Source organism: Sycon ciliatum, chromosome 5, assembly GCF_964019385.1.
Source record: "Sycon ciliatum chromosome 5, ocSycCili1.1, whole genome shotgun sequence".
Taxonomy (NCBI): Eukaryota; Metazoa; Porifera; class Calcarea; order Leucosolenida; family Sycettidae; genus Sycon; species Sycon ciliatum.
In genome coordinates this window covers 1,052,120-1,067,084 of record NC_088647.1, presented here as the reverse complement: position 1 = coordinate 1,067,084, position 14,965 = coordinate 1,052,120, and the positions used below count along the sequence as shown (strand labels likewise).

Sequence of the window (14,965 nt, the reverse complement as noted above, 5' to 3'; positions counted from 1 at the left end):
TGCCATTATGGTCCTAAGTCTGAACATACGACATCATGAGTATTGGCAGGGCAAGAGAGTGTGACCATCATAAACGTTGACCACACAATCCACCAGAATACTGTCTCTAGATTATCCAAAGAATTGTCAAAGAGGGAAGGTAGCACTGAGACTTGGGGTACTTGATGTCCAAGGGAGTGAAGCTGCAGTCTACTGCCATATGGGTCTGAAATGGTAGGATTTCACAACACATGATCAGTCTAGTCACATTCTGCCTATTACCGGCATGCGACAGCTAACTGTCATGTTTAGGTCACGGCTAAGTTTCTACACCACCCTGCTTTGCATACAAATCTCTAGTGCCTGTGAACCAAGGAGTCATTGCGGACCGGGAGAAGGTAGGCAATATACTTGTAGGCAGCATCCACGAACACCATTGCTCTCTGAAACAATGCAGCATGCATGCACAAGGAATATCCATTACCCCACCGTTGCCCCCTGCCAGGCTATCCCTCACATAGCCATTTCCATTATTCACAGCATACTTACGTTAGGCTGGAAAAGATCTGGGTGCATACCGTGTGCCAAGTGGAGGGCAAACATGAGTCGGTCAGCCTGGAAGAGCACGTGATAAACAGAGAAAAGGGTGAGTCAGAATCGCAACATGCCAGTGAGTGACACAGTGACTAGCCAGGACACATTGCAGAGCAACACATCGAGTGACAGGCTATAGAGGGGCAATTTGGCAAAGCGACACATGATCAACAATCTGCAAAATTTCAACCAGTCAGTGACAAAGTGACTAGCCATGGAATCACACTTTGCAGAGCAACATATTGAGTGACAGGCTATAGAAGGGCAGTTTGGTGAACGACACGCGATCCCTTACCTTGAACAGTGATCTGCAGACATATTCATACACTAGCATCTGAAGTGTATTGGACAGTGTCTTGATACGGACCTCAGTCACTGATCCATCCTTTTACGCACACAAAAGACACACACACACACACACACACACACACACACATATCAACCCACACACCAACATACACACAAACAGTAGAGGTCAAACATTGCGGCCCAAATACAGTGGGTTTAAAGGGTTTGCACGCTGCAGGCAAGATCACCACATGGATGCTACCTGGCAATGTTTTTACTTTGCAAACATAATCAATATAGTGTATGAAAACCCGGCATGTTGACATACAGTTGCAAGGTATCGTCACTCAGGGGCGTCGGAAGGTATTTTAGTATGGTATGGTCAGCCATCTGAAGTACAATATACTCGTGGGGAGGGGTGCCTGAGCTGACAATTTTGGAAATTTCAGATCAGTGTATTTCATTGATTCACGTGGTACCTGGGACAAAAAGTGGTACGGTCAACACCGTAGTGACCGTCCGGCACCCCTGTCACTCAGTGTGTTGATGGTGTCATTATACCCTTCATTCATAGTCTATTTTTTACTAGAGAACATACTCACTTCAGCATAGTGAGAATCGATTACTTACCGATTTCGTGCTAAGAGTACGCTCAAAGAGCCGGAGAAAAGAGGCCAGGCTGAATCGGTACATGTTGTTCAGCTTGTACAAGTCACTGATCACAAAGAACAGGGTGCTAGCCATCTTGGCAAGCGGCAGGAATGCATCTCTTTCCTGTGGGCAACAGCAAGAGCACACAAAAGCTGGTTGAAGATCGTCCGGAGAGCTATCATAATCGATTTGCGACTACATACACAACGTCTTCACATGTGAGCACATGACTGAAAGAAGAGATTTCAACACGTACTACAAAGCACAGCGCGGGTGCCACAATAAAATGGTTGATATACAAGTAGCAATGGAATAGCTGTGAACACTCCTTGATGAGATACAGATGCCGAGTGTACCTGGTACAACCATGACTGTGACTTATCACCAAGCACAACAAGTATTTGTTTTCCCCGGCATCAAACATTCAAACATTCATACATGGATGTGGCAAATGGGATTTAGGCCTTTGACCCCTGGTTGGTGGATCTGATCTATCCACCCCCACCGTTTAGGAGACGTATCTTACGCCTGATAATGGGGTGGTGGCGTCCCACGGAAGCGGAAAGGTGTTGCTTGACTCGCTCTATACGTGAACCCGTACAATTCGTTTTCAAAACATTCAAAACTGACTCATGGTCCATCACTTACCTGATCCAGTGAGACCTGTATACGGCTGGACTCCTTGAGAGCCTCTTGGATAACCGTGCTATTCGCCTTGGTCTTGTTGAGGGAGTCAAGCAATGCATGATTCTCCAGGATGTTGCCCTCGGCAGTCGCAAGTTCCTATAGAGGTCATAAAGCATTGGGTAACACCAGCTGAACACCACTAAAGAAGCTCTGAATTGACCAGGGCATACGCAAGCTTACAACATCTGCATCCATCACTAAGTTGTTACTAAGGATTGGTTCCTCGCTAGTTTAGAAAACATCTTAGATGCATTCATCATAGACTAGGAGCTGAGGCATCATTTAGGATCCACAGCAAGAAGGCAGCAATGCCTGTACCTATGTACCTATGTACCTATGTACCTCTGTACCTCTGTACCTATGTACCTATGTACCTATGGTGAAGTAACATAAAGATAATATAACATAACACAGCGGTGGACGCAGCAGTTGCAGAATTCGAAGGAAGGGAACTCACCTGCAAGAGAGATTCTTCCAGGTCTGCTAGCTGAACCTTCTTCTCTTCCTCAGCCTGAAGGAGGCTGCTCTTTTTCTCCTCCAATTCCGGCTTTTCACTTTGCAGTGTCAGAGCCAAGAGCTGAAAATATACAGAAGCACGGAGTTATCCTATTTTGATCAGTAAAAGCAGTGCTCCCATTGCTGGAGTCGACATCAAACGATCATCTCACATGACACCGAAGCCGAAGGAGAGAGTGAGAGAGAGAGAGAGGGGGGGGGGGGGGGTGATAGATATACAATAGAGGGCACATAGAGATAGGCCAGCAACAAGGGATCCCATCATTTCAAACAGACTATAATTATATCTGTCATCGATACAGATTGACACATCACAAGCATATACTGCCACAGACCTGTCCTGTAAGGCCAGCACGTGTGGTAGTGAAGTTGACTTCTGTCACTATTGAACCAGAGTCAGCTGAAATTACTGGTGAAGGGTTGCGGGTGGTCAGAAACAGACTGCACACAACACACAAATACAGGACAAGTAAAAAAAATAGGGACTAGAAATGTCCAATAGGCTTCATAAAAACTGAAGTAAATCAATAACAGAACTGCGGCCAAAATCAGTTCTTTTGCATCTATCTCGTAGAATGTGCTGTATTTATTTCCAGCACATGTGCAAATACAACAGAAATGTTCCAGGCTGTCCAGGATGTCCAGGCAGTTCACACCTTTACTTCTGGGTATATAAACCAGCATCCACTCAATCTGCGGACATAACTGTTTCGTCCTCTGTGGACTCCTCAGCGCAGCACAGAGAAAATGAGGTCGAACCTGATAGAAATGAAAATAAAATTTCCAAAGCCAGACTTAAACCAGGCCCGAACGTACCAGCACCCAGATTTATCTAATTATGTTGTCTGATGATCGCCTCATGCCTGAAACTCAGAGTTGCAACGAATTTTCCTCTACTTCTTGCAAGTGCAAGTACCAGTAAAAAGTCACTTGGCATTGCGCCAGGTGGAAGTGATTGATCATATGTGTTGATACATGTAATGCGCATATTCCCAAATATGGTGGATAGCTGCACACTACTTTGCCTAACTGGCCATGTAAATTATGATAAGTGTCCTGTAGACTGGGGGATTGTCTTACCGGAAATCCTCGTTGTAGTCCACTGATTTCTCACCAATGAGAATGACAGAGCGAGGGCCTGGAACAAGCAATTACATTCAACAACAGGAAAAACAGACTCTCATCTCTTGTGTATGTAGGAGCAGAATGCCTAGAATCGCAGTGAACAACTAAAGACTGGTGGAATCGTCACCTAACAACTCTTTCGTGGGATCATATTTGTCCAAGGAAACAACTGAACATACAGACTACACAGAGATATCCGATCCTCACACCACACTGGGTCTAGACTAACCTTGCGTGGAGAACTCCTTTCTCAGTAGTGGATACAACATGGGTTCAACGGAGTCCACCTCTTGAATGATGAGTGTCTTGCCAAATCTCACAGCCAGTTCTAAGGAGGTTGTGAAGTTGGAATCCTGGAAACAGAACACAATGGAGTAAAGCACACACAACGTGATCCCATTGGTCCCCTTGGCCGCTCCTGCCATCGCACATCACCACAATGGCAAGGACAATTCCGCTTGGGTTGTAAGTAGTGGTCAAGTATGTTGTAATTTCCTCGGGGTGAACAGGTACAAAAATTACAATTGTACGCACAGGCATGCATGGCACTACAAACACACAACCCTTTCAACTGACAGAGCTGCACTTGCACAAGTTTGCTCATGCACACATACACACACACACACACACGCGCGCGCGCGCGCCGAATATGTCTATAGTCATCGAAAGGAAGTGATGGTGAAAGGTTTTTGGTCCAGACCACAGCAGATGACCAAGGCCATATATAATTCCTTGTACATCTTTATACATATAGAACATCTGATGATCGCTTAGTGTGTGAAACTCAGAGTTAAAACACTTTTTTCTGTCCAACATCTACACATGGATAGTAGGTAGTTAGCAGTATCAGCATACCTGTTGATTGACGACTTCCAGTCTCATCTCCTTCAAGTTCGTTTTCAGCCATTCCGTCGCTTGCTGCGATGGATCCACCAAGAACGGAACTTGCCGACCCTGAAGAAGAGTGTCACAAGGATTAGTTCAACTTGTGTAAATAGCTGAGTGGAATCTGATAGTTGACGCTTGTATGTCAGTACAAACACCCTGATATCGTCGAGCCCCCTGCCAAGCGAAAGTTTCGTTTCAAGGGCATTGCAGTTTGGAGTAATCTGAATCTAGCTGAAGTAAGGTAGGCGCAGGCAAAATCATACCCCGGGACTCTGGTTGACATAGCATAGGAGAGATAAGTGGTTATCCGTGTACACTATAGCACGAGTATGTGCACAGCTTACAATTAATTCGTACAGTGTACTATTTATGTGTATACTCATTACGTGTGATGACGTAGCCATGCTACACTATGTGGCTAGCTGCCGTTCTGTGCCTATTGGCTGTAGTGCTAACAAAGAGAGAAGATTCCTACCTGCAGTATCACCAGAGCATTCTCAATGCTCAAGCCGTCCGATGGCAGACCCTCCGCTTTCCACTTGAGCTGCTCGCTCTCCGTGCTCAGGAAACGACAGAAGTCGAAACCACCCGACACGTTCAGCTTGTCACACCATTCCTGAAGCTTTCTCTGCCGTACATCCTCCGGTGCTCCACTCAGATACACGATGAAGCTGGAAGCCAGTAGAGTGTACTTGGGCAGCATGGACAGCTCGGAGGAGAGGTGGTTGACCTGATGAAAAGTTAATAGAACACATGACACGCTGCATGTTACTTACAGCGACATTTCATTTCACATTCTTGAGAGTATGGCTGTACATCAGCAACACGTGTATGAGAAGAAAGTATCAGCTCTTTGTTGGGTTTCAAAAGCAGACCGGGAAATTCATGAATTGGTGTGAAAAGTTAAAGCTATGGATCACTTTAATACATTTTAGCTGTCTGAGGACCACATGGGAAGGATTGGTTTCCAACCTACACATTTCAGTACGCTCATACCTCGGTTATCCGGACCCCGAACTTAAGAGGCACTTCGGTCTACCGGGCACCCTTTGGGAGAGTTTCAATGGATGTTACTACTCATTGTCACTTTTTATGAAAATAGTGACGTGGTGATATGCCATAGCTATGGCCTTTCCCCATCACTGCATGTATGTGATTTGGAGTTAGGGACATTTCATAGTCATGGGCAGTACCCGCAGTACAAGATACGAGTATACTTTCCTTTCTTCTGTAACCAAAGCTTGGTAGCACACATGGCAAATTGGGCATTAGTGGTTGCTCACCAGGCGTGTAGACTGCAAGAGGCACGTGCACCCCCCCCCCCCCAATTTTCCACCTGGGTTCAGCATGCACATAATGACCATGATGACATGCAACAGCCATCCTAGGCTACACGTATGATACAGCTGCCGTGCACCCCCCCCCCCTTCCTAAGAAGGGAACCAGCCAGCTACTCCCCTGCTCCTGATCTTACAAACACCCGTGACCCCTACCTGCTCTGACCAACGTCCATGCTCTCCTTCTAGCTTTCCTAGCAACATCTCCGCTCTATCAATGGTTTCCTTCGCAGCATCAACTTCAATCTTCAGTCGAGTGGCTTCAGTTGTCCTCTTCTCAAATCTAAAAAAACAAACAAGAAAAAGGATCAAACTCGGATGGAGAGCCAAGGATCAATTTATAGAAAAAAGGACCATATAGCGGAACTTGTAGCTCCTTGGTCCTTTTTCTTTCCTATAAAAACGATCAAACTTAGCCATTGTGATTCCATTATCTAAAAAGCGATTAGTGATGAGTTTGACAAAGCTGCAAAAGTAGAGCCTTCAACAAGTTGTATTCTTCATGCGATACGCCACTTTGAAAATACCGGCAAGTCATGTATAAAACCCGCGGCTTATATGACTTTTTGGGGGAATTTTGCAGGCTTCTATATGAGACATGCTTCTATACAAGACAGGTATTTCTATGTATGTCAACACTAAAACCAGGCTTATGTGCCGACAATGTATCTTGTAATCAGGCTTCTATTCAAAACAGGCTTCTAAATGAGACAGGCTTTAATACCAGGCAGTTCGATATGTTGGCTGATAACCCTGACCGCAATCCTTATCCTCACCCTACAATCCCTGAAATCCCTGATCACACATCTGCTGCGCACATCTGCTATGCCTGGGACTTGTGCTATGCTCAATTCTTTTGTGTGTGAGCACAACACCTGGGCATTAGACATGTCAGTACGAATGCCACAAGAGGTACAACGTCCGCACTTACTTGTGTTTCAAGCCAGCAACAGTCTGATCGACTTGATCCAAAGCTGCACTGACTTTCTCGAGACGACGCTGTGACTTGTCCAAGTTTCTACAAAACACCAAGAGTGAAGCGAATTTCAATTCATTAAACCCGTCATTGTCATTGGTATAGGCGAAATTTTGACTAAGTTTGCCTGCGGTTGAACAGGCCACAGAAACACATCAGGAAGTATAACATCTGAAGTTTAAGGGCAGTTTCGACCAAAATCATTCGTTTCAGCTTTCAACCCCTTACAAAACAAGCCATTATTCGCTTACAGGAGCAGATGGCAGATCCTGTAGCCTCATGGTTTAAGCGGCACTCTTCTTCCTTCGAGATAAATGAGGACTGATTGGTCAGAATGGATGGCATATGATCAGGTCAGGATTCAACAGGGCATGCATGCGGTGTGCTTAAACAAATCTCCCCGTATATGGACAATGTTTTACTTCTGCAAGTGTGCTTGCTCTGTTTCCAGCGGTTCGATCTTCTCCAACACAATCGAGTACTGGACATTGGCCTTGACCCAGGCAGCTAGAGGACCAGCAGCTTGACTTGCACGCATTGCAGTCTGAAAACAATACAGTAACACAAACACAGAAAGCATAGAACCTGGTTGAATTGCCTGCATATTGTGATAGAACATCAGGCTCTCTAAGAGCACGTGTTTGAGCTGGCAAGCTCCATCCCACCACTCTGCAAACCCTGAACACTGGTTTCACGTATTCATTAGTTAAAGGGGAAGTTAAGGCAAAAATTGAAATTTCACCAGTTGTAGTCTTCGGGGTGCTGAGTCGAATGGTCTTGGTCCGAGAAAGCTGAGACGCTCCCTTCCTACTTGAATCCCAATCGAACTCGCGCACTTCCACCGAAACTGGGTGACTGCGCCCTACGAGATGGGGATTTGTATGCAAAATGTCACTAAAAGCGCCATTTCGTTCTTATAAAAGCACGGATGACCGCGATTGGCCCATATGTTGTAGTCTTTTGGACGCTGAGTCGACTGGTTTTGGTCCGAAAAGGCTGCAATGCAGCGTTCCTCCTTTATTCCCAATCGAACATGGTTGAAGAAGCGGTCACGTGCTCCTGGGTGCCAAAATCACCTGGTCACCACGCCAGCAGGCGACAACTTTCACACCAAGGTTCAACTCGAGTGACAGGACTGCACCCAAAAAAGGTCAAAACAGGCTGTAAGTTGTACCCTGCAGGCACGGTGACCAGGTGACTGGTGTACGCAGGAGCACGTGACCGCTTGTTCAACCATGTTCGATTGGGAATTAGGGGCGAACGCTGCATCGCAGCCTTTTCGGACCAAAACCAGTCGACTCAGCGTCCAAAAGACTACAACATATGGGCCAATCGCGGTCATCCGTGCTTTTATAAGAACGAAATGGCGCTTTTAGTGACATTTTGCATACAAATCCCCATCTCGTAGGGCGCAGTCACCCAGTTTCGGTGGAAGTGCGCGAGTTCGATTGGGATTCAAGTAGGAAGGGAGCGTCTCAGCTTTCTCGGACCAAGACCATTCGACTCAGCACCCCGAAGACTACAACTGGTGAAATTTTAATTTTTGCCTTAACTTCCCCTGGTAGTTGGTCTCATGTCTATTTCCTTTTTTTTTTATGAAAGTGCACATGCCTACATAGAATGGAAGAGAACAACAACAACAACAACAACAACAACAACAACAACAACAACAACAACGACAACAACAACAACAACAACAACAACAACAACAACAACAACAACAACAACAACAACAACAACAACAACAACAACAACAACAACAACAACAACAACAACAGGAAAGAACACAGTGGACTGAAAAGGTCGTGTAAGTGCAATAAAAGCTGCACAGGTAAGGTGAAGTGCGCTCCCCAACCAATGATCTCAGAATCAAGACGCCCACCACTCACCATGGGGAGAGAAGAGAGATTGTGCGGGTGAGAGAGAGAGAAAGCCGATTGGAAAAAAAACATTTTGTCAATCTTGCCATCATCTCTATAAGAGTGATTCTCAGATACCAGGGGTGTCACGCACGGTACGACCAGTATGACCATGCTTGTACCACTTTCTGTCCAGAATGGTCCGCCCAGAGCGCCTGTAGAGCGCTGAAACGTGGCGTGCCGGACGAAAAATTGGACTTTTTCTTCCCGGGGGACCCCCCCCCCCCGACCCTCGGTCGTACCACTCTCCAACGCCCTGTGACACCCCTGGATACTTTATAGATTGGAAGGATCACAATTTACTTCATTACAGCGCGTGGAATTTCAAGTAGAACTAGTTCGGACTATGTTGCACCCACCTTGGTTTCAAATGATTTGGCAGAGCGGGAAAGTATCTCGCTGACATTGTCGCGGATTTCCGGAGATATGCTGCGTGCGTCAAACTGTGCGATCTCGTCACGAATACCACGCTTTCCGAGGAAACTGTAGCAAACACACAGTACAGAAGCACATATGAGCCAAAGTTAGTATTGGCGTGAGCAGGAGTGAAAGTTTCTAGTTGTTTACAGTAGGATATAAAAATCAGAGAAGGGAGACACAAAGCATCATTCAATGTATAAGGGATGATCACATTTATCAGGAAAGAGTTGCAGTTCAAAAGTAAAACGAATCGGCTTCCTGATTGCCACACTGGCAACAACGCCATGCAGTTGTGATTTCATTCACATAGTACCTTTTCATGCTGTTCCAGGATGTGTCGAAGACACCCATCAGACGCAGTACACCTTCCAGGATATCTCTGACTGTCTCCGGTGGCGCTCGCAGAGACCTGACCTCCGTCAGTGATTCCGGCTTGATGTTGCCTACAGCTCGTTTTGCTTCCTGTTTTCCAGTATAATGACAGAATAGTTAACAGTGTATGGTTTAAGAAACAGCATGCTAGAACACTTGGACACAGCACAAACTTCAGGTTCTACAACAGCACTGTTTTTGATAAAAGTCTCATAGTCATAAGTTTGTCTCCGAAGAAGCTTTTTGAACAGCATGCTCTTCATCATAAAATCCATTCGTTCTAGCACCATATAATTCCATGCTGTGCGTTAATCATTCCCTCACCATTCCTGGCATTGACTGCAAAAGAACGGATTGCTAACCTGCAGTAGCTCTTTCAAACAAAAATGTGTCATATGTGCCTAGTCTAGAGTGTACTATGTTTGCCTTGTCCGGCAAGCACGTTATAATGCAGCTATGGGCTTTGTTTTGTTAGTCTTGTTTCCTGAGGCGATGAGGTAACGAGTATTTGAGTAGTACTGTCTGCATACCTTTATTAGTGGTTCCACTTCACTCAGCTCAACTTCAATGGCCTTCTTTCGTTTCTCCAGCTTACTCGCCTCCTCACTTTGGCGGCCTTTGAGGACTTCCATCTCTTGCTTCTGGTCACTAGCTTTCTACACACACAAACAATGGAAAGGGGACCAAGGATGGCCAATGTCAAACTAGCATAATCCATGTACACCCCTGACACCCATCGGGATGGCAGTCAGAGTGGTGGTTTGAATTCCCGAGTGTTGAATTACTCTTTTCAGTGGTTCCTGGTAGATTGAGGTGAATGCCGGGAAGCCAAGAAACTTCAAAATCCCCAGACACAGTGGAGTCAGAAACCAAGAACAGAAAATAGAGGAGCATTCTGCATAAGAGTAAGTTCAAAGTGTAATACCAAAATTCTATCTTTCTATCTTGGGGGAGGAGATTGGGGAGAATGAAATATGGTTCATGAGTGATTCTTCTTTCCGGACATCTTATGGAAATAAATACAAGCATAGTAAGAGCATGTACCTGTCCAAAGTGTGAAGGCTTTCCCAACGGCATTCTCCCCACAATGCAAAACCCCAGCTTTCAGCACTTCAATAGTCCCCTTCTAGGTACCTTTTCTTTTTCTTTTCTTTCTATTTCTATTTCTTTACGTTCCTCAGCCGTGGTTGGCTTTCACCCCCTTCCCTTTGGTTGGCAACTCCATGCTATGGGATATGGCATGAATAGATAAATAAGAACATTCCGGAATGTCGATTAAATGAAGGGTATAGGGATAACATATGGTGCTATTCAAGGAACACAGACTGACCTCCATTGCAGCCGTGATGGCTTTGAGTGCTTGATCAGCTTCCTCCTGTTTCTCAGCTAGCAGTGCACTCTGCACTCCTGCTTTCTCCTTCAGTCCAGCCACGTGCTCTGCAGCCTCATTCAGCTTAGATACACCAGCCTGTAACAGACAGTGAGAACGGTATGAATAGGACAGATCTGCATGGATACACTAGCCTGGAATGGAGAGGGAGAACAATAGGACAGATCTGCAGGACATCTGTGCTTGGCCACCCCATCACTACGATGTAGTGAAACCATGTGCTGGTTTCTGGGCTCCTTTCATTCGTGGGTCATGAATGCTGACTGCATGATCCATACATTTCATCACAATTTTGCTACCTCTCTCTGCCTGCTCTTTTCATTCCATGCATGGATAGCGTTTTTAGATTAGTAAGCCTGGCTAATTTCTATGCTCCAACATCTAGACCAGCATACAAAGTTCCTCATGTATACCAAACTGATGATTGAAGTCATCTTAAAGGTAGTTGGCTACTTGACATGCATTCACAGTGACGTGAACGTTACGGTGAAGTGCAGATTATAGATAGCAAAATGGATGAGCGTAAACACACACTCATGTCAATTTCACTAACCTGCAGATGTGACTGCTTCTGCTGGATACCCTCTCTTTTCTTTGTGTACACGTCACGATACGTGTGCATAAGCGACATATACTGTCGTGAGCTGGTGCTGTTCTTCATGGAGGTACAGGAGTCGTGGATCATCTTGAAACCATTGATAAGATCCATACCACCTGGTAGTGTCTTTTCAGTGACTTCCGCAACACCTGCATGTACATGCAGTGCAAACAACAAAGCTCATTATGTATGTACAGATGTCACGCTTAGTCTAAGTGCGGTATTTGCCGGAGTATAATGCGCACCCCCCCCCCCCCCCCCCCACACCCTTTTCGAGCAACGTTTTGGCAATTCACGGTTTATCCGAAGTAAAATGCGCAGCCTATTTGAGAACATTGTCGATCATAAAGACGGTACTACGAGCTTGTACATGTATACTGCTATCGATGGGGACTCGTACTGTTCATGCATTAGGAGTGAAGCTGGCAGTAGACACTAGAAATGCACAGATACGGATTATGACGGTCAGAGGTGGCAAACTTCGAAACAGTTTTTAAAATGCATTGCACTACTTTTCCAAGGGCAGGCATTTTCATCTTTAATAGGAGCATAGTGCACACCTGCATTGAGGCCTGAAATAGTACATCTAAAGTGCTCACTGTACTCCGGAAAACACGGTAGGCATATATAGGAGCCATTCCTCGTGAAATGCTCAAATGATTGAAGGCCAAAACTGTTCGTCATTGCATGACCCGAGCTACTATCAGCATGCATGATATGTGTGGGTTTGTACAGCAGTGACGCTTGCTCGGCCTTGTGCCTGTGCCAAATCCTCGAGAGCATTTGTGCCGAAATCCAGCAGAGATAATTGTGATGAAGTGGTGTACGCTTCTCCTTCGCTGAATATTAGAAATGAACGAGAAGCATTGTTCTTTCAATATGGCTGTCCGCAGCCTTTCCTGCACTAGTGTGGAAAGATGTGAGGTGTGAGAAGGAACACTAGAAGCAGTGTATGGCATGGCTACTGATCATCGGACCTACCTGGTGCCAGTAACATCTTAGGCACACGTAGCATGCTATCATCACTCCAGCATTCCATTGCTTGGTATGCGCAGCGCGTGTACATTGCCGGGTTGGCTTCACACACAGCTACAAAGTCCGATGCAGAGCTGTCCAGTATGAGAACAATGTGAAGCTTGGTCTTGACTCGTTGTGCAAAGTAGGACAGTAGTGGACCTATGGCAAAGAGTAGAAGTTCAGAACGAGATATTCGCATGATTGGCCCTATTTGTGTGTACGCAGTGTCTTGTCCCTCTCTCCCCCCCCCCCCCCCTCCTCCTCCCTCCCCCCCCCCTCCTCCCCCCTTGCCCCATCCATCACCTTCTCCACCTCAAACCCCAGGTCAACAATAACATCTCTCTACATTCAATGAAGATCCAGCAATCGCCAAGGTGTGTGTATTCAATAAATCTGGATTGTCACCTAAACGTGGCCAATCTAAAAATCTACTTTGTGCACAAGTGGCTATACCTCTGAATCCATCATCTGCAGCCTTCTCCCTCAGTGGCCCAAGCAGATGGTCCAACTCTTCAGCCGCATAGAGTCCCGGCACTTCACCGGCGCTCAGCAAGCTGTTGAGAAGCTGTATGAACGATGGCTCCACAAAATGATGATCGTCCATCAACAGTACCACGTCTTCTCCGTCGATACCAGCAATCTGCATGGCCTGTAGGAATATGCAGGGGAATATGTCTATGATATTATACGGTGGCTGGATGGAAACAGGACCAGCCACTGGTACAAACATGCGGCTTTGTACAAATATCCATGGGCTTGTTGTGCATGCAAGTTGTTATAATATATTTCTACTTCACACTTTGCTATCACAGTACATGTCTGTATGGCGTATTGTGCACGCTCAGTTTCGATCATCAATAGTTTTTTCACCTAAGATTCTGATGTCGCTGCTAGAGGATGTAAGGTTGCAACATAGAGTTATGTCTGTTAGCCTGTAAGGTGACATGACATGCATTTCAATGCCATTATGCTGATGTTATGGAGTGTATCCAAAAGAATGGCAAGGCATTTCGCAACATGTAAAAATCAGCACAACTCCAGTTAACAGCTGAGTTAGCACAGAGTGATCCCACGTAGCATCTACACATTTGTGTTCTCTTTCCCTGGTTGAGTTTCATATTTTCCTGGCGAGATGGATTATTGTTGTAACTCTGAAATTCGACTTCAATTCGCATTTCCTGCAATCACTTGACAACGTGACAAACACGATACTCAGGGTTGAAACAGAGCTCTCCATTTCTCCACTGATTGTCTACATGGAAAATCTCTGCATCAGGGCATGGAGCATTCTTCGAGTTGTGGATCACCCTATTGTAAGTCAACAAATATTCGGCGTGTATTTATATTTTCGGCCTGGTCATGTTTGGCCGAAAATTTGTTACGGCCGAGAATTTGTTTTGCAAGGTTCAGTGTGACAGTGTATACAGGCGGCAGCTATAGTACAGTCCGAAAATTTGATACGCCGAAATGAGTTTTTGCCCTCGGAGGCCGAAATTAGAATGGGCCGAAAATTTACAGACTTCCAGTACTTTACTATATCACACCTAGCATATACGTACAGCTTTCAAGTCGGCATGGAACTGCTTCAGGTGATAACTGCGTGATATCTTTGGGCTGATGACGGTGATCCGTTGCATGTGAGCCACCAGCTCCACGGCGGTATGACGACCCACACCCGAACGGCCAGCAAGCAGAAGTGAGCCACTCGGCGCCGTCAGGATGCGATTGACACGACAGATGTAGTCGAGCACTTCCGTGAAGACGAGAATGTTTACATCGCGGTTCTCACGACCTGGATTAGGAACAAGGCAGCAAAGAAATCAGACAGAGATTATGTAATTACCAGTCAAAGTTACAAGATATTCATTAGTGGCGAAAGTCAAAAACTGACAAAAAGACAAAAAATTCTCAAGATGCACAATCTGCACTGCAGTCACTTCAAAACACAGAAAGTCCTACATCACCAAAGCAAGCAGTCTCTTTGCTGCTAATTCTATAATCTCAACTAAAAGGAGATATGCTTTGTTCCTTGGTGACACCCTGCATCAGAAAACACTTTGGTAGATGTTCAGGGTAGTGTTGCCTTAAAATCAACCTAACCCACAGGATCAGTCACCTGTACTTTGCTATAAGCAAACATATCATGAGGACATGGGTTGTATCACCCGCTAAAGACCCTAGATACACTACAATGAGGTATGGCCAACA

At 45.6% G+C, this 14,965-nt stretch overlaps 1 protein-coding gene across 2 annotated transcripts in view; it reads right to left on the bottom strand.

Annotated features, from left to right (window-relative positions):
* LOC135817103 (cytoplasmic dynein 2 heavy chain 1-like) overlaps positions 1 to 14,965 on the bottom strand; it is a 60,512-nt gene that overhangs the window by 15,660 nt on the left and 29,887 nt on the right. For both annotated transcript variants that reach the window (XM_065330221.1, XM_065330222.1), the window contains exons 43-63: positions 14,317 to 14,549; positions 13,211 to 13,406; positions 12,722 to 12,916; positions 11,696 to 11,889; positions 11,083 to 11,220; positions 10,283 to 10,408; positions 9,694 to 9,842; positions 9,320 to 9,443; positions 7,464 to 7,585; positions 6,997 to 7,083; positions 6,222 to 6,348; positions 5,204 to 5,458; positions 4,696 to 4,794; positions 4,070 to 4,193; positions 3,796 to 3,853; positions 3,051 to 3,156; positions 2,657 to 2,776; positions 2,161 to 2,295; positions 1,492 to 1,635; positions 869 to 958; positions 529 to 594 (exon numbers count right to left, since the gene is read on the bottom strand). In XM_065330221.1, the coding sequence (XP_065186293.1) occupies positions 529 to 594; positions 869 to 958; positions 1,492 to 1,635; positions 2,161 to 2,295; positions 2,657 to 2,776; positions 3,051 to 3,156; positions 3,796 to 3,853; positions 4,070 to 4,193; positions 4,696 to 4,794; positions 5,204 to 5,458; positions 6,222 to 6,348; positions 6,997 to 7,083; positions 7,464 to 7,585; positions 9,320 to 9,443; positions 9,694 to 9,842; positions 10,283 to 10,408; positions 11,083 to 11,220; positions 11,696 to 11,889; positions 12,722 to 12,916; positions 13,211 to 13,406; positions 14,317 to 14,549 (2,888 nt within the window). The remainder of the gene's footprint in view (positions 1 to 528; positions 595 to 868; positions 959 to 1,491; positions 1,636 to 2,160; positions 2,296 to 2,656; positions 2,777 to 3,050; positions 3,157 to 3,795; positions 3,854 to 4,069; positions 4,194 to 4,695; positions 4,795 to 5,203; positions 5,459 to 6,221; positions 6,349 to 6,996; positions 7,084 to 7,463; positions 7,586 to 9,319; positions 9,444 to 9,693; positions 9,843 to 10,282; positions 10,409 to 11,082; positions 11,221 to 11,695; positions 11,890 to 12,721; positions 12,917 to 13,210; positions 13,407 to 14,316; positions 14,550 to 14,965) is intronic.